This window comes from Epinephelus lanceolatus, chromosome 21, assembly GCF_041903045.1.
Source record: "Epinephelus lanceolatus isolate andai-2023 chromosome 21, ASM4190304v1, whole genome shotgun sequence".
Taxonomy (NCBI): domain Eukaryota; kingdom Metazoa; phylum Chordata; class Actinopteri; order Perciformes; family Serranidae; genus Epinephelus; species Epinephelus lanceolatus.
Window position 1 is genome coordinate 7,877,825 of NC_135754.1, and position 21,448 is coordinate 7,899,272.

The following is a 21,448-nucleotide window of genomic DNA, read 5'->3' on the forward strand; positions in this document are numbered from 1 at the left end:
CAAAATTTTATCAAATGGGGGTGTATCAATTTATGGGTCTTTGACACACACACATAAAAAAGAGAGAGAGAGAACCACAGTTTTATAGAACTTTTGTACACAGTACAATATGAATTATGTATGCACTTGCATATGCAAGTGTTGCCAGATTACATACATAAACTATCGACTGGATATACACTTTTCTTAATGGACCCAAAAAGAAACAGAAGAAATGGCAGCTGCTGTATAGCTGCATTCTGCAGTATACCTCAGTAGAAGAGGTGTTCACAGTCAGTCTTTAAGGATGTACTTTATATGTAGAAGATGTGACATGTGTAACATAATATGAACTCTTATTTACAGTGGCAATACAACCAGCTCAAAGCAGTTCTATGACACCTTTAAATTTACAGTCTTCAGACCTGACCGATGCTGACTCAAGTGACATCACTACATCAATCTTCACATAGCTGCCTTTGGAGACACTTAAGGCTTTATACTTCTTCACATATGCAGTAGTTCTCCCTAACACCTGTAAACACATGTTCATGTGTAAAATCAGTGAAGTTCCTTTTAAGAAAATTGTGACAGCTGTAAAAATGCAATCTTGAACAATTTTATTAATTCATTTTAAGCTATGTTTGAGTTCATAAAAAAGACTATATAAGTGCAATTTTGAAATTGACATTACAGCTTCCACATTGACTGGCTGAGTGTATGGAGATAATCTGTTCACGGAGGCAGTAAAGAGTCTCAAAACTCCTCAAACAAATGGAACCTGATCTAAACATTAGGTGATCTGTGCACGCAGATTCAATAATCTCTTAATAAATGCAACAAACTTTCACAGATGTCTACAGAATGCGACTGTGAAATTATCCATATTGGTAAATCTTTATCTCTTTCATTTGTGGATCATGCATTTGTCATTAGGTTTGAGACTAATTTCTCTCAATACAAGAGGCCATGTATGGAACCCTAAATATTAATATCAAAAAAATAAAACATTATAAAATAAATAATTATATGAATACATTGTATGGAAAATATATATCCTATGTGAAATTATTGAAAAAATTATCAAAACTTAAGTCATTCTATAAAGTGCTGTTTCATCATTCATTTTTTATATAAACAGAATTTGCCCTTTTAAAAAATCCATGTTTATACACTATATTGGCACTGTATTAATTTTTGTGTCCGTGTTTATTTACGACAGTAGTAGTTCACTTGGATTTACTTTGACATCATTATTGTTATTGCTAACAGGAGCTAACAGGCTAAATCTGGTAGTTGTTGTTAAAACTTGCTTGCTTAAGAGGCACGGGGGATGGAAGACTTATGAAATAAAAAATGACATGAAATAAAAGAATCGTCACATAAACTGCATTATTCTTGGAAAAAATAAATCTTATAAAACTGTCATTATGAAAATAGGAATGATGAAATTACACTGGGTTGAAGTGAGTATAAAAATTAGTTGAATTTGAATAATTTCTTATAATCATTTCACGAATTATTGCTTTATTGAAATATGCATTTGTACATTTTAACAATTAATTCATGATTTAATTTTATAAATACACATTTATTTATTACATATTGAACACTTTGGGGTTCCATACCAGTGTCACACTGGTTCAATACAAAATAGGGCTTACCTTAAAACAAAGATAATGTCTTAAAGGTTCCGCACGTCATGTACTCTCTCCAGCATCATGAAACACATATTAAAAATCTGCTGTCTGTCAACAGCGAGATTAAAACCCAGTGTCTGTGATAAGACGCTGACCTGGGTTGGTCGGGCGGGGCTGGACAGTACAACAATTTACATGACTTCAGCTAGGAACCGTCAACCTGGCCAACCCGGAACAAAAACACAGTCGGACCAAACATTACCAACTTTAACGCGCATTAGAAGGAGGAGAAATTATTTTCATCAATAAATCTGTGCCACAACATACGCTATCTGTGTGCAGTGGATACACAGGATGGAAAATAATATTTTAAAGGATAACGTTATTTGTGAGTATCTATTCATTATTACCGCTGGAAACACTGACTAACTTATAGTTAGCCGAGTTAGCTAACTGTTAAGCTACTTCACTTATTCTCATGGAGGAATGATGTCATATACATGATAGATATTTAGACGAAGAAAGTATTTGTAGCTAATATCGGCCTTGAATTTTGTTTTATTGTTGTTCCATACTGTAACATATTTTGACAGGTAACGTTAAATCAATATCTGTGTACTGTGTAGTTTTCAGCTAATGTTATGGTTATTACACATAAGAGTATGAAGAAGCCTCATTTCATTGAATATAAAATCGTAACAGTGAGTGAAATTTGTCTAAAATGTTGAGATTTTGCTGCATTACAGCAATAACTGAAGCTGAAGATATGAATGGGGATGAAGTTGTCAAAGCTGAAAGATGCTGAGGTGGCAGTTTGAACATATGGGTGACAAATTACTGGAAAATCCTGAATAACTGAGTAGGACAGGATGACAATGCCCCCATCCATAGGGCACGAGGTGTCACTAAAAGGTTCAGTGAGTATGAAAGTTATCTTAGTCAAATGCTATGACCTTTGCAGTCACCAGATCTCAACTCAGTTGAGCACCTATGGGAGATTTTGCACTGATGTGTACAGTGCTCTTCACCACCATCATCACAACACCAAATGAGGGAATATTTTGATTTGTATGGTGGCCTCACAGCAAGAGGGTTCTATGTTTGAACCCGGAGGCTCACCTGGTCCCTTTTGTGTGTAGTTAGCATGTTTTCCCTGTGTCATTGTGGTTTATTCTCTGGGTTCTGCAGCTTCCCTCTTCAGTCCAAAGACACAAAGATGACTTTAAATTGTCTGTAGGTGTGAACGTGAGCATAAATGGTTGTCAATCTGTTTGTGTTAGCCCTCTGATAGTCTGGCGACCTCTCTAGGGTGTACCCCGACTCTTGCCCAATGTCAGTCATATCAGCCCCCCTGTGACTCTGAACAGGACAAGCAGTTACAGTTAATGAATGAAAAGAAATATCTTTCGGAAGAAAGGTGCTCCATCCCTCAAGTAGAGTTCCAGAGACTTGTGGATTAATGCCAAGGTGCGCTAAAGCTGTTCTGGTGGCACGTGGTGGCCCAGCACCTTACTAAGACACAGGTTTTCTTTTAATTCATCACCCATCTGTATCACTGAAAGAAGTTGAATTGGTAGTTTAAATACATCACTGAATGAAGTGACAGCTTATATGTTACAGCTGAGTTCAATTTAATGGATCAGTTGGCGTAAAAGTGCCAAAAGTAAACAAGGATATTAGATTGTTTTTCAAAAATAGACTTCCTCTAAACATATGAAGCAAGCCACGTGACACGCTGTTTGGAGTAATAAGCCTATTGAAGTTAAAATACACACACTTTGAACAAGTAATGTATATTTATTAATACTGATCTGGTGTCTGTTAGTGTTTGGAGCTAATATAAAACCCAAAACAACATCAAAAAGATGAAGTAACAATAAGTCAAGACAACCATTGGTGATGAAATGACCCACTGCTGTTTACATCCAGGTACCCCTCTTCCTCTCTCTGCTCTGCGACTGCTGGTCCCACCAATTCGACTGGTCTCCGCAGCGATATGGCAGACCGTCCAACAGAAAGTTGTGACTGATTATGGGATGCTTGAGGAGTTTGTTTCCATGGTTACAGACATTGTTCCAGAGCTACTGTCCACTCGCCAGAGGGCCCAACTTATCCTGGGCCTCAGAGCACGGGTGAGGAGGAGCATTGCTCGATTATTAACCACTAACAATTCACATATATTAACTGCTGCTGCTGTGAAAGAACATTTTAAAATTCTGAACATAGTGACTGTGTTATTGAAGCTGCTTTAGTGTCTGAATTCTCCAAGATTGAAAAACATTCAAGACAATTTATTTTAAGAATTAACTGTTAATTCTCTTGTCAATCCAAAAATGCTTTCAAAAAATACATGTTGAAATACTGGAGCTTGTAGACTTGACTAAACTAAACAATATGTAAACTGTTGCAGCTGTGTGTTTTAAATTAGAGGTTTAGAGGAAGTGTTTTTTCTGCCACTATGGTTGTGTAACACTGTTGCTTTGTGGTTTTAGCTAATTTTGGAGTTATGTCAGTTTGAAGCTACTGCTGACTTTGAGAATGTTCGTCCTCACCTGGACAGAGTGCACACGCTCATTGACTCATGGGTAATGGAGGTGAGTTTATAGTGTTGTTACTTTGATTGACTTTGTAAGAAATCAGATGGATGTGTCTTTAAAAACCATACACTGGACAATGCAATCAATTCTGTATCATGCTCACGTCATGATATGCAGGCTTGTGATGCTAATCAAGAGGTGCCACACCCAGAATTTGTGGATCTGGTTAAAAAGCTGCTGAAAAATCCTGATGAAAGGGAACACTTCTTTCAGGTCAGTGTTACTGTCCTACCTCAAATTTGATCTGTTTATGAAAATAAAAATGAAGTGCTGAAAGGTCATCCAGATTCATGATTAAAAGGTCTAGTGTGTAGGATGTAGTGCCATCTAGCAGTGAGTTTGCAGATTGTAACCAACTGAAACTTTTCTGTGTCAAGCATATAGGAGAACTATGGTGGCCGATGCAGAAATGCAAATTGCCCAATCTAGAGCTAGTGTTTGGTTTGTCCATTCTGGGCCACTGTAGAAACTACATGGCAGAATCTAAAGAGGACCCACTATGCATGTAGTTATAAATGGCTCATTCTGAGGTCACAAAAACACAGTGATTCTTAGTTTGAGATGATTACACACTAATAAATCAATAGAAATAGAATTCTATTTTTGTAGAAAACATAGTCGTGAATATCATATTAATTCATTTCTACCAATATATCCCCCAAAATCCTACACACTGGACCTTTAAATAAAATCAGTCAAACTAATGGAGTGAGCCTTGTTTTGAGTGCGTATTACTATCAACCCATTACCTTGAAGGGACGGACAATAAGGTATACCAAACGTGACTCTGTAATGCATATTGAATAATTGTGTACTGTTAAAGGCAGAGTACTCCCCTTGCATTTTGCATCTTTAAAATCCTGTATTTCTGATTCTTTATTGACCTCAGTCATTGCAGTTTTCAAGTGTTTTCCAGTTTTTGAAAATCTAAATATAACATGTCATGTCTTGCAGAATGTTTTCCCCAAAGAGTTTGGTCCCACATATGATGACGCACTTCACACCTTGATGTGGAGGTTTCTGTCCAGACTTGAACAGTTTCTTCCCCTTCAGACTTTCCAACAGGTATATAAAGAACAGACAAAAAATGTTACAATACAAGGTCATTTTGATATCATTATGGGCTAGCTTTGAACTAGGGCTGAGCGATATAGGGGGAAAAAAATCTGATATCACAATATTTTTTTGGCAAAATTCCTCAATATTGATATTGCAAAGACATGCTAGAGTTGACTGTTGGTGCTTTTACAAAATATTTACACAATGAGATTCTCGATAAATATAATCAGTAATGTGGATATAATGACTCAGGATGAAGGCAACAGCTCTAAGAGTCGGAACATCACTTTACTGTAATGCAGCCTTTAAAACTAGGAAATGACTTATGATATCACAATATCTAAAATCTAAGATGATATCTGGTTTTGTATCATGATATCAATTCTATATTGATATATCACCCAGCCCTACTTTCAACTTTGGTGTTTTTATAGTCGTTAGTTTTTATAGGTGTTTTTTTTTATATAGTTTGGTGTTTTTATACATTTCTCTTACCTTTTATTTTTTCCTTTCCTTTTCATTGTCTTAAGGTTGCCTCCAAGTTTGGTGAGGCATCCTCAGTTCTGGAGGAATGTATGGACTCTGTGTCTCGATGTGAGGAGCTCAAAACCCTACTGCAGTATCAAAAAGACCTCAGCCAACTGGATCATAATGGCAAGCATTTATAGTTACTAATTCCTTTTAATAACTGAAGTCTTTAATATTGTCTCTTCCTCAGCATTGTACTTTTTGAGAACATCAACACTTGGCCCGTATTTGACCTTTGCTGTGGTGCTGGGAAGTATAATGGGTGTCCATTAGGGGTGGAATAGTATATCATAGCACAATACAGGAGCACATTCATGGAGTAGTGTTTTACTTGTAAGTAAGTAAGTAAGTAACTTTGGTATTTTTCAGGGTACTGTTTGCGGTGGAAACACTAAACGGACATAGGGTCTAGGAACCATGTCTGAAGGGTTACTTTTAGTTCCAAAAGTACCATACCGAAGTGTTTGGTGGAAAAGGGGCTTATGTTCCCATGTTTTTGTGTTTAAGAGACTAATGTAAACAACAATTATTGAAATTGGTCCAGGACTGATCGAGAGGGCTACAGACGGCAGCAGCGAAACAGGCTGCATTGTAATCACTCTGGACATTTGTGCATCGTCAATGTACATCCACCAATAGTGCCTGTATTTGCCACTGACAGGCTCAGATTATTATTCAAGTGCCTGACAACATTATGGAAAGGATCTTTACAGAGATAGACCTTTTTGTTAAAAAGTAAGATCCTTTTTGTTCAAACAGAAAAGCCCTGAAATCGTCATCGCCAAGCCCCCCAGACTCCATTTAAATAAACACTGATTTTATCATAGTAGAACACACTTCATTCAAAGTCAAAGTCAAAAAACAAATAAAACTCACAAAAATGTCTTGGTTTGTCTTTCCACTGTTCCAACAGTTACCAACTCTGGTTTGGTTAAAAGAAACCCTTAATTCACCTGGTTAGATGTGAAAATATATTGGACCAATTCCATTTCTTCCCCTTAGCCCTTGTCTTGGCCCTTCCCTTTGGTTTCGCGCATTCATGTGAATTGGTGTCACAATTCTCCATCAGGTTAAGAGCTAACGGAGAATTGGGACACCACTTCCCCTCACATGAACGTGCAAAACCAAGGGGAAGGGCCAAGACAAGGGCTAAGGGGAAGAAATGGAATTGGTCCTAGGTCTGTAAGGGCTTAGGACTTGAGTCAACAAGTCTGTAAGGGATTCATTTGGGATTGGGGGATTGACTCTCTAACACTAAGATTAGTGTTTATTTACAGTGGGTGTCAGTGTAATCTTTTTCACCATTTTATTGCAATGTTTTTTTTTCTTTTCAGATGGTTCCTTGGATGGCGCCTGCATTATTTCAGCTCTCAAACTTCCCTCTGGAGAAAGAACCGAGACAGATAAACCCCAAGCCAACGTCTTGGATAATGTGCTATCATATGCGTCAGATTTAGAGAAGGAATCTTTAACATTGTCTCATACAACAGAGATAAAAATAGACACAGCTGAAGATCAGACAAGTGAGATGGAGGTTGATGACTCTCATTGGACTCCTGGTGAAAATGTAACAGAGATGCTTTTTGGAGACATTACAAGACATGAAGAAAATGTAGGCCTTCCTCAGAGTCAAGTGGAGGATGCAACTGGCCTTCTAAAACAATGCCGTGTTCAACTAAAAAGACTGGACATGCCGAACTCTTTGCAGTCTCGACCTGTGAGACGAAACAGAGGCCTGAAGATGAAAAAGATTCTGTTGGAAGAGAAAAAAGGTCTTTGTGACGAGGTCTACAAATCACCTTCTAGGAAAACAAAACCCTCCAATGGGGCTATTTTACACATCCCTGACAATGAGGTGTCAAGCAGCTTTGGCAAAGACGACTCCACGTATATGGCTCCTATCAGTCATTGCAGTGAAGACAATTCATGGTCTTACTACTCTGATGAGAACTCTTGCCATAAGGCCTCAAGTAGTGGCCCTAGTATGGCTGATTCCTGGTCCAGCTACTCGGATGATGAGCCTTCCTTTGTGACTCCTGACAGTAGTTCTGAAGGTGATTTGCTGTCTAGCTGCTCAAATGAGGACCCTTCCTTCATGGGTTCTAAAAATGTATCAGCTAACAGCAGAAAGCGGGACATCTCTGACATCAAAGCCAGCACTTCAAAAAAGACTCGGAACACCCTGTGTTTTATCTGCAAGGAGCACATCAACACAAACCTGAGAACTCATATGAAAACCCACTTTCCCACCGGTGATTACGCCTGCCCTCGATGCGACAGCAGGTTTAAACTCTTCTCATCTCTGAAGCTCCACTTGAATAGAACCTGCTTCGAGTACAGCCGACAACAGATAGATCCGCAGAAGCCGAACGAAGCTAAGAATCTTTACAAATGTGAGGAATGCGAAGAGGCATTCAGGTACAGAGTTTCTCTTGAAAGGCACAAACTGACACACAATAAACTGTACTGCAATGTGTGTAGGAAGGTTCTACGAGATGCAGCAACATTGGCAAGGCACAAGGCTTCTCACACGCTGTTTCAGTGTAACCGCTGCGACATGACGTTCACTCTTTTCAAACCCTTGCTCAGGCATTGCCAAAACATCCATAAAATCAGCATGCCGTTTAAATGCAACTATTGCCCGAAAACGGTATCCAAGCTGCGAATTTTGATCGCACACGAGTGGAAACATACGGGCCATCTACCTTTCCAGTGCCCTCAGTGTGCCTTGAGATTCAAAACTGATGGAGATCTCAGTTCCCATGAAAGAGTCCACACCAGAGAGAAACCCTACCTGTGCGCAGAGTGCGGTAAGACTTTCGCCCAGAAGTCCAACTTCATGCGACACCTGAATTTCATTCACAGTGAGTCTCGAAATGAGAGGAAGTATTCTTGCAGCGAGTGTGAGAAATCCTTTAAAGAGAAAGGATCCCTGAAAAAACACCAGAGGACCAAACACTTAAATGAATTGTTCCGTCATCCGTGCCCATACTGTGGGAAGATGGTCTCTTCATCAACAATGGCTAGACATAAATTAATCCATACAGGAGAGAAACCTTTCAAATGCACTGTGCCTGACTGTGACAAGGACTTCAGGTCAACTGCTGAAGTGAAGAAGCATGTCCTCTTGCATCATAGTACAGAGAGACCATATAAATGTGGTGTCTGTGGTAAGGGCTTTATACAAATGTGTTATCTCAACGCACATGCTAAAATACACTCAGGAGAAAAGCCATTTGTTTGCCATATCTGTGGCAAGGCCTTCCTTAAGCTCTACAGCATGCACAGACACAAAAATCTTGTACATACTTTTGAAAAGCATTAAAAATGCATGGCAGAAACATTGATAGAGTACTCCGGTACTTAATGTATAGAGTAATAGCTGCCTAACCTTTCACATGTGAACATGACTTTTTTTTTTTTTTTTTTTTTTAAACTATTAAAGAAATAAAGCTAACGGTTCTGAATGGGTGTAACAACAAAGTTGAGCCGTTTCCGTGTGGGTTTGTTGGGACCATTTAACATCTCTGTGTTGGATGTTAGCTGCTGCTTCTGTGTAAGCTTGTGCTAACTAAGATGATGTTGTATGGTGCCATGCCATTGTTCCAGTGGACCAAAATTCTAAAGCCCATTAGTCCAAATAATGTCCCATTGGACCATTTCTCTGACAGCCCATTATTCCCGAAACAAATGCCCATTGCTCTTAAGTCCCATTTCTCACTGCAGTTAGTTTCAGTTTCATTGTAGCGTTTGAGCAACCAATCTTGGGTGTTTCTATCCACCCTACGTGGCGTATCCCAGCGGCGTTTGAGGCGCTGAACCTAGATGTTTTTCACCCTGCTTTTCCAGCAACTTTTGTGTGTGGGTGTTTAAAGCCAAAACACAATCTATTCCTACCTATAACCAAGTGGATTTTGTACTTGAACTTAACTGCACATTCACCACAGAATTGTTGACAAATGTAACATCTTCATGGTTTATTCAATTGGCGGCTTGCGGTCCACATCCGGCCCAGAAGCAACCTATGAGTGGCCTGGCTAGGAATTGGTACTGAGACCCGGCATTAAACAGCCCGGGGCAAAATGAATCAAGACAGTAGTATTAATTAGCTCTGCCACTATCTGCTCTTTTATCATTACTTTTTAAAGTTTTGGTTTTATGTATCATCATGCTGCAGACTCTCTCCTGCTCTCTGCATGCTGACCTCCTCCACACACACGCAGACACACACAAACATGAGAGTGAAGTCAGACAACGGTAGAGAGGCCGCGGTGCAGATGAAAGGAATATAACTTAAAGATAACTCTAGTTGACATTTTTTTTTATTTCAAATGTGACACGAAAAACATTGCATAACTGCAGGGAGTGTGTATTTTTGGATTAACAGGACTTTGGAGCAATGAGCATTGTTTAAGAATAAATGGCTATCGGAGAAACTGGCTTACAAACAAATGGGAAATTTTGGAAGTCCTGACCAGAAGAAGAAAGTGGCTAAGAAGATGGTCCTTCAGTACTGCTTCTAACCTATGTAATGGCAGCAACACAAAATTGACTGATTTTTCTGATACTAACTTTGACTTCATTGTTTAACAGGCTAATTGAGATGTGGTTGTTCAATAAAAGAATTTCAGATTGACCTGGTTTTCTGTTTTTGTCCAGTTGACACTCCTATTCTTCTGTTAGATTTTTTTTTTTTTTTTGAGTACTTGAGTTCTCTATATCAATTTAATGTTTGTACAAGGAAATTGCTTAAAATGCCCATTCCAAGTGTAATTCACAAGTAGAGAATCTCTAAAACCTACAGAAGTTTACAAACAGGTTTGTGTTTACAAGGGGGCTCAGAAGTAATGGTTGCTAACAACTTTATCAGACAAATTTATTCTATTGTTGAGACAAACAATTAAGGAATTTTGCACTAACACAAGCTTGGCCAGTGAATGCCTCATTCAACTTTTCATTCTAAAATGTTCTATATAGATGCATCAGCACCAAAGACAGCGTCTATTTCACAAATTCTTCCTTGTCAAAACCTGGAACCCAAATTACCTACAATGCAATGTGACCAAGAGTTCAGTCAAAGAATCAGGTTAGTGTTAGTTAATGTTAGTAGTGCCTAATGTAGCCTTGAGGCTCTAACCTGCAGCAGAGATCAGCACACCAACATTAACGTTACACACCTGAATCTTGAAAAAAGAATATGTGGACAAAATAAGTCTATCTCTGATTGTGCAGCATCGATTTTGATAATTAAAATAAAAATGTGTCCATCATGAGGCCAACAATGTTACTGAGGTAAAATGCTAAATTGGTGCAGTACTCTTTAAGCATTAGATCAGTCAAATCTGATCTGCCTTTCTGTTCAATGTTTTCTGTTTTTCTTTTTTCCTTGACATACATTGAGACATTTAAAGCTGAAATTGAACAAGAAAAATTCCACAATACTCAAACATGTTGACTTTAATTTGTATTCTTTGACAACAATGACCAGAAAATATACTTTATTATCAAAGTGAAACCAAAAAATTGACAGAAAATGCTGCCTGGCCTCCAAATCTGCCTGCAAGCTGTCTTCAAAAATTCAGTATCTGTGTTTTGTATTTGTAGTTAATTTCTAACAGTTTGATCTGCTTTCACCGAGGCACAAAAGTATTTTTATCTGTATCAAAGACGGAATACAGCAAAAACTGACTATTGGATAACAGTAGAGAGACGGGGGGCGGGGGGGTACGACGTCAAAAAGGGAGATGCGGAACTCAACAAACGCCGCTGTTTGTCGTCGGATTGTTGATCCGGAAGGACCGCTAGACAGCCGTTGACGCACAAAGATCGCCTGTTTTACTTCAGTCTCTTGAACGCAACCGCCGTGAAAATCTTAAGTTCGGCTTCAGTCGAGCGACAGACATTACTTTCTATAAGTGTAATGTAAGTGCAGTGAATGTGTAGGATGGACGGAGGTGTTTCTGAGTTACCTGGTGAGTACAAACGGTCACAGACTATACATTTGTTTGGCTAGGCCGCAACGCAGCCCGCGCGCGGGAATAACATTGCTAACTGTCACAGAATAACTGGTTTTTGGACAAAATTCACCAGTCAGCGCATTAAAATTAAATTTAGACCACTATTGAGATACCTCAGCTCAACCTACCGTGGAGAGGAGTAGCTAAGTTTGTGGCATCACATACATTAGTAGCAGTTTCGGGATACGTGCTATCGCTAGGGTATACAATGTTGTGCTAATTTTGCTAGCGCTAACGCTAGCTGCAGGGAAGTCGCTCTTACGTGTATCTGCTGATGTCGAATGAACTGCGACAACCCTAAAACATATGTTAAAGACATACTGGGTCTTTGTTAATATATTTACAGTGTAAGCATGTGACTTGTTGGGCTGGATTTGCGTATGATCGTATAAAGTAAAGTGAGAGCAGGGCATCTAAGTGTTCTGCCCAAATAAAACAAAAGTCCTTACTCTAACATTAACCAAGACCGCAGGTCTGCTATTAGTTTATTGATTTACGATTGGTGCACCAAAGATGGGCAACGTCAAACAAGGAACATGGATGAAACACAACTGTCTTTTGGCTCCTATAGTGCAAAATGCTACACGCTAGCTTTAAAGATGTGTGCGTTAATGTTTAAACTTGTTGGTAAACTGATTCTTTTATTTCATGACGTTACTGAGCTAGCACTAACCATCTTGTTTTGTTAGGGAAATTCCTGGCAAATTTTTTGACAACCTTAAAGGCCGTTTAATGGGCCGGTTCACTTAATCAACACTCTATAATAAATAACACCTTGACTTCCTCACTCCCCTGACTTAGCATCTTTTCATACAGATACTTTTGGTTTTATTTGCCTAGGTTTTGAGATACTTAACATGTTTTGCTGCTCCAGTTACATTGAGATGAAGAGAATTTTGTTTGTAGTGCTCTCAACATTAAAAATTACATTTGAATATATGTGGCTGCATTTCTGTCCAGAAATAACATGGGGAACCCATACTGTCTTGTATAAAATAGTGTATTCTCAATTTACAGAATAACTCTTGATCTGATGTGATGGTGTTAGTGTGTCCTTTTTTAAACATTGTTAAAAATGCATTTCCCTGTTTGCAGGTCCCTCGCCTCCCCTCTCTGCTCTGCGCCTCCTAATCCCACCAATCCGGCTGGTCTCTGCAGCCATCTGGCAGACAGTGGAGCAGAAAATTGTGACAGATTATGGGCTGCTTGAGGAATTTGTATTCATGGTTACGGAGATGGTCCCTCAACTTCTCTCCACAAGGCAGCGGGCTGAACTCATTTTGGGACTCAGAGCACGGGTGAGGAAGAGTTGAAGTTGCTGTTTTTTAAAACCACTAAACATTAGCCACATAAGATATGGGTAGATTTTTTTTTTTTTTGTGGGAGTCAAGACGTAGAGACATAATATAATAGTAGGGGAAACACTGAGATAGTTAGTGCAACTGCTGACAGGAAGAGAGCTTTCGACACATATTTTTGAAGTTGTCAAATATGTTGAATGAAATGCTTGCCATACCCCATATGCTGTTAGAATTGCTTCTGCACATCAGGGCAGATGTAACCTTTTAACATTGAGTGCTTCAATCAATATTTTGACTCTTACATTTCTTTTAAAAGTACTTGATGACTGTTACCAAGTAGATCACATACAAGTTACAAGTTACCAACATAGAATTTTATCCAAATAGTTGAAGAGGTTTTGAGAGATGACATCGAAACCAAAAACTGTTGCAATTGCCTCCGGTCTACTCATCCCTGCCTTTCCAGTCACAGAGGCAAAATGACTCAAATCCTGGAGGAATTCAGATGAGAAAGAGCTGGTATACATTAAGATGCCATGTTGGTCGTTTGGACACAATACAAGACAAAACAAAGCTAAATGTAAACCCTGTCAGAAAACTGTGGAGTAAGGCAGCCTCTACAGAAGCATTCAGTATGTGCGTGTGTGCGTGCGTGTGTGTGGTGAGTACGGAGAGAGAAACGTGTGTCTGCTCATGAGACAAGCAGGTGAGCTGAATGTGAGGCTAGCAGTAAACCACGATCGTGACAGTGGCTGTTCAGTGTGAGCTGCAGTTTGTCAGAACCACCAGCCTCGTGGAGTTATTTTAGCGGCGTGCAGCATAATTCAATTTTGAGTTGTTTATTTAACTCAGGAGTTACTCAGCAGCCAGACCTTTCTCAGTTATCTGTTAAGGAGCAGCTGAGATACACTGCACTGCATTTCACACACAACTGTTCACTACAACAAGAATAGCTGGTCCACCATGATGGTCCATCTTAAGTGAACCTGGTCAGGTTCCGGGGGGGGGGGCTAACTTCACCAGCTAACTTCAGGACCCTTTTTAATCAGCAGGTGACAAGCAAGACATAGGAACTTGTCTTTGGTCTTGAGGAATTCATGTGTTTTTTGTATACTACGTTTAACTTTCAGCTCTAGTCGCCACTGTCACGCCTCACCATCACACTCTTTCCTCCTGTAATATTGGTTGTTTTTCAGCTAGTTGTCTTTATTCTGCATTACCCCGTCAGCACTGTATCCAGCGCCACTCTTTCACAGCGACTACTAGCTTCCACCTGCTTGCATGGAAGGCTAGAAGTCTGGTCACTGCAATTCTGATACCAGTGTCTTAAGATGTCAATCAAGAGGTTGCCACAGATCCACTGTTTTTGTTTTATTTTAAAGAAAGACATGGCACCAGGACTGTATATAACTGAAGCTCTCATATGTTGCGTGTGAAATGTTTCCATTCAGTGTGAGAAGTTGAGTAAGAAGAGAAATAGGGGTTATTTTAGAGCTGATGTGAATGGAAAAGAACAGCAGGCAGATGAGTATTTTTTTCTTAAATATCACTTGTTCATTCTTGCTGTTCTTCTCTGATTGTAGCTGATCCTGGAGCTGTGTCGCTCTGAGGAGACTGCCGACCTCCAGGTTATACAGCCGCATCTTGATCGAATGCAGAACCTCAGATCTCTGTGGAACATAGAGGTGGGTATAAACTTGTTTTCAACGTGAAAGATCTGTAGTCCCTCTTTTTTAAGTGTTTGCTCAGAGTGTGTTTCTTCTGCAATTTTAACCTTTTTTTCTTTCTTTTTTTTTTTTAATCGCAGACTGAAAATGCAGAACAAGAAGTATCTGACTCACATTTCATGGGCCTTGTCCAAAATCTGCTGAGAGATCCTGAGGAGAGAAGAAACTTCTTCCAGGTATGTTTGAGTTGTATATCTTTGTTCACTGTCAGTGGTGAAGTTTGTATTTGACGGGGAATTCTTTTTTTTTTTTTTTGTCTTCATGTACTCCTGAGAAGTCATGTATGGACAGCTCAGACATTTAACATGTATGAATTTCGGTGTTGCAGGATGTTTTCCCAGCAGACTTTGGCCCCACATATGACAAAGCAATCCAGACACTGATGTGGCTTTTTCTGTCCAGACTTGAAAAGCTTCTTCCTACCCAAACTCTTCAACAGGTAGAGTTCAATATCACTGTAAAATAGGTTACTAGTGCTGGGTGGTATAATGGTTTTGAATTTCCATGTGAGATGATTTTTATCTTTATACAGTCATACTGACGCACAGCAGAGAAAGTTGCTGGAGTACTTCAGTAAATAGGAAAGAGCACTACTGTTGAGGCACACCACACTGAGTAGGAGAGGGAGGCCCTATTAACTGAATACCCTTCTTACTGATGGTTATAACTTGAGATCAAAACAAAAAATACCCCACTCTAACTCTTAAACATGTAAAACACCATGGCACATAACTTGTGACCAACAATTTGTAACTTTGATAATTATACATTTACAGCATTACATTGCAAAATGGCACCCTGGGTACAGCTCACCAGCTAGCCACTTAGCATAAGAATATATAATAAGCTGGTAGAAGCTCCATCTCTAAGGTACATTTAGAAAACAAAGGTGGAAAGGTGGAGGAAGAAGAAAGAGAGACCAGAGATGTACAAGAAGTGTTTGTGCACAAGAGAGGAGCTGTGTCTGCTGTTTGGAAGTTGTTCGCTTTGAAAAATCGGATGCTAGTCTTTCAGGCCGCTGTTGTTGTCCGTGGTGGTAACACTAGCAACTTAGTCCACCATCACCTCAGCAGAAAATGTGTGTTGGAATACATGACTATGTTGGTTAGATTCAAGGCTAGCAGCAGTGCCAGTGGAACTGTGAAACCAAAGGGTCAGAAGTGGCTTTTTTTTTTTTCAAGAACGTAACAACACTCCACCAATGCAAATACATGATGCCACTGCTGACAATTGGGAAAGACCGGTTCAGAGCAATGATTAAAACACAGGATTTGACCAAATGTCAGTTCATAATAGGCTTGTGTCTTCCTTGTGCAATGGAATATTTGAGAAATATCTCTTTGAATACTCAAATACTTTGAGTAGATAGATTTATTGTGCCTTATTCCACTGTCAGGAGTACATAAAATATAAAAAACATTTTAATGTCATCATGTGTACTGAAGGCTCTGATAACTGTGTTTCACAGCAATCTTGAATATTTGGTTTGAAAAAAATGCAGTTTTTTCATATCGATTTTCAAGTTCTGTTTTTAATACATTGCAGTTTGCATAATAAAAATGATTTACATCTGCAACTGTTTGACACATTCTGATTCCTTCATATATTGTATAATTTTGTGGGGTCAAGCAAACCCTGTACTAATCAAAGCCTTCAGTGTATAGAGGAAGACAATAAATTGTACTCCTGACAGTTGAATAGCAGTTGGTCATACTGCCCAGCACTAGTTGTCACATACAGAGCATATTTCTACTTCTGTGTTTATATTCATACACTGAAGACAGCTATTTTGCTTTAGAGAAGCTGGTAATTAGGTTTGGTGCTTTTGTTTTTGCATCCGATTGTCACAAGCACTGATGCTCAAAGTCCACGTCTGTTTTTACTTAACCTTGCATTTAAAAACTGCAGTGCTGTCGCCTCACATTAGTTTTAATTTTGTCTTTGTCAGATTGCCTCCATGCTCAGCGATGCCTCCTGTATTCTGAATGAATGCATGGAGATTTTCGCTCAGCCTCAGGAGCTTAAGACCTTGCTGGACACTCAGAAAGACCTCAGCCAGTTAGAGGACATTGGTGAGCTACTCAGAATTACAATAAGCTGTTCACAGAATATTACAAATTCTCAATGCTTTGTTTGGTCCATAAACAAAATGCTATTGCACAGTAACATACCACAAATTAATTCTTTATTATTCAGCAAAAGTGTTTACATAGTGCCTTTTTAATTTGAGTAATTTTAACATTTACTGTAATCTCCTCTTTTCAGAATCTTATGTTGTTGACAGTGGCATCCTCTCAGCACTGTGTCTCCCCCCTGTGGAAAGAGTTGTAATCGTCAATGAACAAACAGAAACTGATGCAGAGAGCGGACTCATGTATACAGTCTGCTCAGAGATGGAGGTGGAATCTGAGAATAAAGAGATGTACGTGGAAGGAACTGGGCCCTCTGAAGAGTGTGTGCAAACCCAGTGGTTTGGTCTCGGCAGCGAGGTGAAAGCAGAAATGGACACTGTGGTGGTCACAGATCCTGTTGTGGGCACTGAGGTCAGTGACAGTGAAATGGCAGATGATCAGCAGGACCACCAATCTGGAACACTGATCATTGGGGAGGACGGCCAGGTGACGGTGCTCGATGGTGTGGAAAAGAAGCCAAATAGGCGCGGGAGGAAAAAGAAGCGTCCCGCGGATCAAGACTTCGAAGTGCCAAGCAGAACGAGGGCTGATCCAGATCCAGAATATGACGTCTTGTGGGAAAGACCAGTGCGGAAGAACCGTGGACTCAAGATGAAACGGTACCTGTCGCAGTGGAGAAAATCAGGAAAGGCCCAGGGCAGTAATACAAACAGTGGCCCTAAAAAGTTAACCAGATCCCAAGATTCAACCAAAAGAAATGACTTGGATGAGAGGACATGCAAAGTATGCAGCAAGGTAGTGAGTAGTGCCAAGTTCTTAGAGCGCCACATGAATCGACACACAGAGGAGCTGCCCTTTTCGTGTCCTGCGTGTAAGAGGTTTTACAAGAGCATGCGTTACCTGCAGCAACACAGATGTCCAAATCAGGCGAAAGCAAAACCTGGCAGGAAAGCAAAGGAACCAGAGACTGCAGCAGATGAGGGTGAACAGTCAGTCAGTGAGGTTCCTGGCGACGCAACCAATGAAGAGCAGCCGTCAGACAGCTCAGCCCAGGACCCCGATGACCCAGACAGGGGGGCTTCCAGAGAAGGAGAAGAGAAAAGCCCTGACGGAAACAAAAGTGTGATAGAAGGTCCCTTCTACTGCCCTCACTGCAGTGTTGAGTTCAAGTGCAAACAAACTTTTAGGTTCCATTTAAGAAACATTTGCTACAATGAGCAACAGGTGGATCCTGAGCAGCCTGAGGATGTTAAGCACTGTTTCAGGTGCGATGAATGTGACAAGGCATTCAAGTACAAATCAACATTAGATTCCCACAAACAAACTCACAACCCGCTCTACTGCGAGGTGTGCATGAAACTGGTACGAGACCCGGAGGCATTGGCAATGCACAAAGAATCCCACACTCCATTTCAATGTAACCAGTGTGAGGAGAATTTTCCCGTGTTTAAGGCCCTTCATAAGCACTACATCGACGTCCACAATCCCACTGAGCCTTTTACCTGCACCCACTGTCATCAACCATTTGCTAGTTTGAAGCGTTTCATCAGACATGAGTGGAAACACACGGGTTACCAACCATTTCAGTGCCCTCACTGCACCAAAAGATTCCGATCATACTCTGACTTAGTGGAACACCAGAAAAAACACACGAAAGCGTATCCGTTCCTCTGCTGGGAGTGCGGCAAGAAATTCAGGCACGGCGTGACATTGACGAGGCACGTGGAGCGTGTACATCACTCTGGTGAACCTTTAACCGAGAAACCCACGCCAATCTTCACCTGCGCTCAGTGTGGGAAAACCTTCACTTCCAGAAGATGCCTTCTGAAGCATGACAACTTCCATCACAAAGGGCTGCGTTTCCCATGTGAGCACTGTGGGAAGGGATTCTTTGGCAAGGACGCTTTGGTGAGGCATACTTTGATTCACACGGGCGAAAGGCCTTTCAAGTGCGACGACTGCGATAAGTCTTTTAGGTCTGCTGCAGAACTAAAGATACACAGGAGATACCATACCGGGGAACGACCATTTAAGTGCAACATCTGTGAAAAAGGTTTCGTCCAATCCTGCTTTCTTACTTTACACATGCGAACCCATACAGGAGAGAGACCATATGTTTGTACAGTATGTAGCAAGGGCTTTTCAAGCTTGCATGGCTTAAAAAGACACAGGAGACTTGTTCATGCGTAGTTAATGTTATGCTACTAATTCACATTGGGATGTTCTGTTAAATGTTCCCCTATTGAAGGAGGTCAGAGGTCAGCATTAGATGAAGACCAGAACATGAGGAACTGGTGAGGACGTGACTTTGCTCAAGGACTTTTCAGCAGTGTGGATGTTGACTGAGATGGGGAATTAAAACCATGTTTTCCAGTTGAAGGACGTTTCCTTAAAATATCAGCCACATTTCTGTTTCTGCGGCTGTCAAAGCTTGGATTGTTGGGATATGTGTAAATGTATAGTGCATTATAAATATGTAACTTTGTATTTTTTACAGAAATGTTTGCTGTAGTTCTACATAAGATTTGTATGTATAAATGATATAATCCTCGATTCCTTTAGGAATTGATTTCTTTTTCTTGAATAAATGATCATTTGATTCCAAGTATCATTTGATTTAGGAGTCAGGTCATTCATACGCTTTTGAGCATTTGAGTTGCTTGCACATGGTTTCTTGTTGACAGAAATTTCGGTTTGATTTAAAGGTATGGTATGAAGGAATTGTTGGTTACTGTATGTAAATTGTATTGCCAGCAAAAGTAAAAGCCAACCCCAGATTCACTTTCATTTTGGAATGAGTTTTGCTTGGCATTTTGCCTCATTTTATTTGGGTTTTTTTTTTTCACACTGTGTCTACAATTCCTGTAGCTTCCTCTTGGATGTGTGTTGCTTACAGTGTGACACCTGGTTGCTACCTCTTCCCTTTTTTTTTTAATAAATAAAGCCCCACCCTCACCTGTGTGCTGTGCCCAAGAACGTCTGGAATACAACACAAACGAAGAAAATAAAGTGCAGACAGAAGGCAGAAACTCTGCAGATAAATAAACCACCAAACACTTCTAGTGAGTCATGAGTGATGATTGGGAGGGATTACTTTTGTATGAGTCTTTACATTGTTTTTAGGAAAACCCTTCATAGTACACCTTTAATACAGGGAGGGAGCATTCAAAAGTTGTCCCTACAGAATATGGTAACCACTAAAAAAAGATGCTGTTTTGCATGAAATACATAATGGAATTTGGTCTATAAATGTAGCCATTTAGTGTTAATGAACCAATGTGCAGGAATGATGTAGCTTAATATTGTGGTTACTAAATTAAATGATTGACACTAGATTGGTCAGTTATCTGGAGCAGTGGAAGAACTGCTATTGCCTCGTGACAAGCAAGGAACTGAAGATGTTCAATGTCAGGTTTTCATTATATTTACAGCCTGCAGGCCCTATTCCTACTCAAGACATTTTGACATTTCACAATAGGAAAAGCACAGGTGTAAATGTTTAAGTTGGTGAAAGCTGGATTACATCAAGCTCCTTAAGTTTCAGGGTCTTTACTGTTCGTGCCTACCTGGGACATTTGAATAGTATGGAACCATTATTAATGTTACTGGTAACACCTGTTCTTTTCCTACCATGACAAGTCCAAATGTAGTAGTATCGGACTGGTAGCATTTTCAGGTGCAAAGCAAAGCAAAGGTGTAATAAGGGGAGACACTACAGGTAAGAACTTGATGCACTACTTGGTTTTGAGATTTCGGGATATTTTGCGTCCATGACATTCTTTCAGACTAGTGGAAAGAAAAGGTGTTTTGTAGTTAAATTTCGGTTCAGGAAATGTATATAAAAAAACATTTAATTAGATAATGCCTAGTTTGTAGCTGAACATTGATGAGAACCTTTAATACAAAAAAAAATATTTTCTCAACATGGGTAATTGACTGGGGAAATTTCATGGTAAATCTCCACTTCAATAGCACATATTAAACTTAATAGTTTTATTGCTATCTATATTCTGAAGGTTTTACGGAGAAGGTGTTCATACATCATTCACAGTCTGATTTATATAACTTTGATTCGCAACAAATGGCTCAAAATTGTTTTGTTTTTTTATGGCTGATTACAGTTTTTTCTGATTTATAGAGTGAAAAAATAAATATCCAAAGTCTCTACAAAACCACTGAGTGTAATATTTCAACAAAATTAAACAAGAATTTTAAACCCGGTGTTTTATAATATTCTGATTCCTGTTCAGAAATGCATGCAAATTAGCATGTATTTAGTTAGATATCTCATTTGCATATAAAAACAAAATTTCAGAAAAAAATACAATATAAAAAATAATCGTCTTAATGGATGTATTCAACTGGCGAGGACTTATTATGATGATATTTTATAGTTATTAATAAAGTGAATCTTAGTCTGTCCAACCTAAACGTTTTGCCCTGTTCACTTGTAGTGTTTCCCCGTTAA

General features: G+C 39.6%; 1 protein-coding gene across 1 annotated transcript; it reads left to right on the top strand.

The window, feature by feature from the left end:
• The first annotated feature begins 1,869 nt into the window (after nt 1-1,869).
• LOC117246867 (uncharacterized) lies at nt 1,870-19,941 on the top strand. Its single transcript, XM_033610874.2, has 15 exons — nt 1,870-2,007; nt 3,549-3,751; nt 4,112-4,213; nt 4,334-4,429; nt 5,171-5,281; nt 5,806-5,929; nt 7,138-9,126; nt 10,463-10,481; nt 11,747-11,775; nt 12,916-13,118; nt 14,705-14,806; nt 14,929-15,024; nt 15,177-15,287; nt 16,797-16,920; nt 17,114-19,941. Exons 1-15 carry the CDS (start codon nt 1,974-1,976, stop codon nt 19,168-19,170), a joined length of 5,400 nt encoding a protein of 1,799 aa, XP_033466765.2. The 5' UTR covers nt 1,870-1,973; the 3' UTR covers nt 19,171-19,941.
• The last annotated feature ends 1,507 nt before the right edge of the window (nt 19,942-21,448 follow it).

Bases quoted from the DNA above. Each gene is read 5' to 3' on its own strand.
- LOC117246867 (XM_033610874.2), top strand. From the start codon at position 1,974: ATGGAAAATAATATTTTAAAGGATAACGTTATTT. The intron at 4,214-4,333 runs GTGAGTTTATAG...CATGATATGCAG, and splicing joins TTGACTCATGGGTAATGGAG to GCTTGTGATGCTAATCAAGA. The intron at 4,430-5,170 runs GTCAGTGTTACT...CATGTCTTGCAG, and splicing joins AAAGGGAACACTTCTTTCAG to AATGTTTTCCCCAAAGAGTT.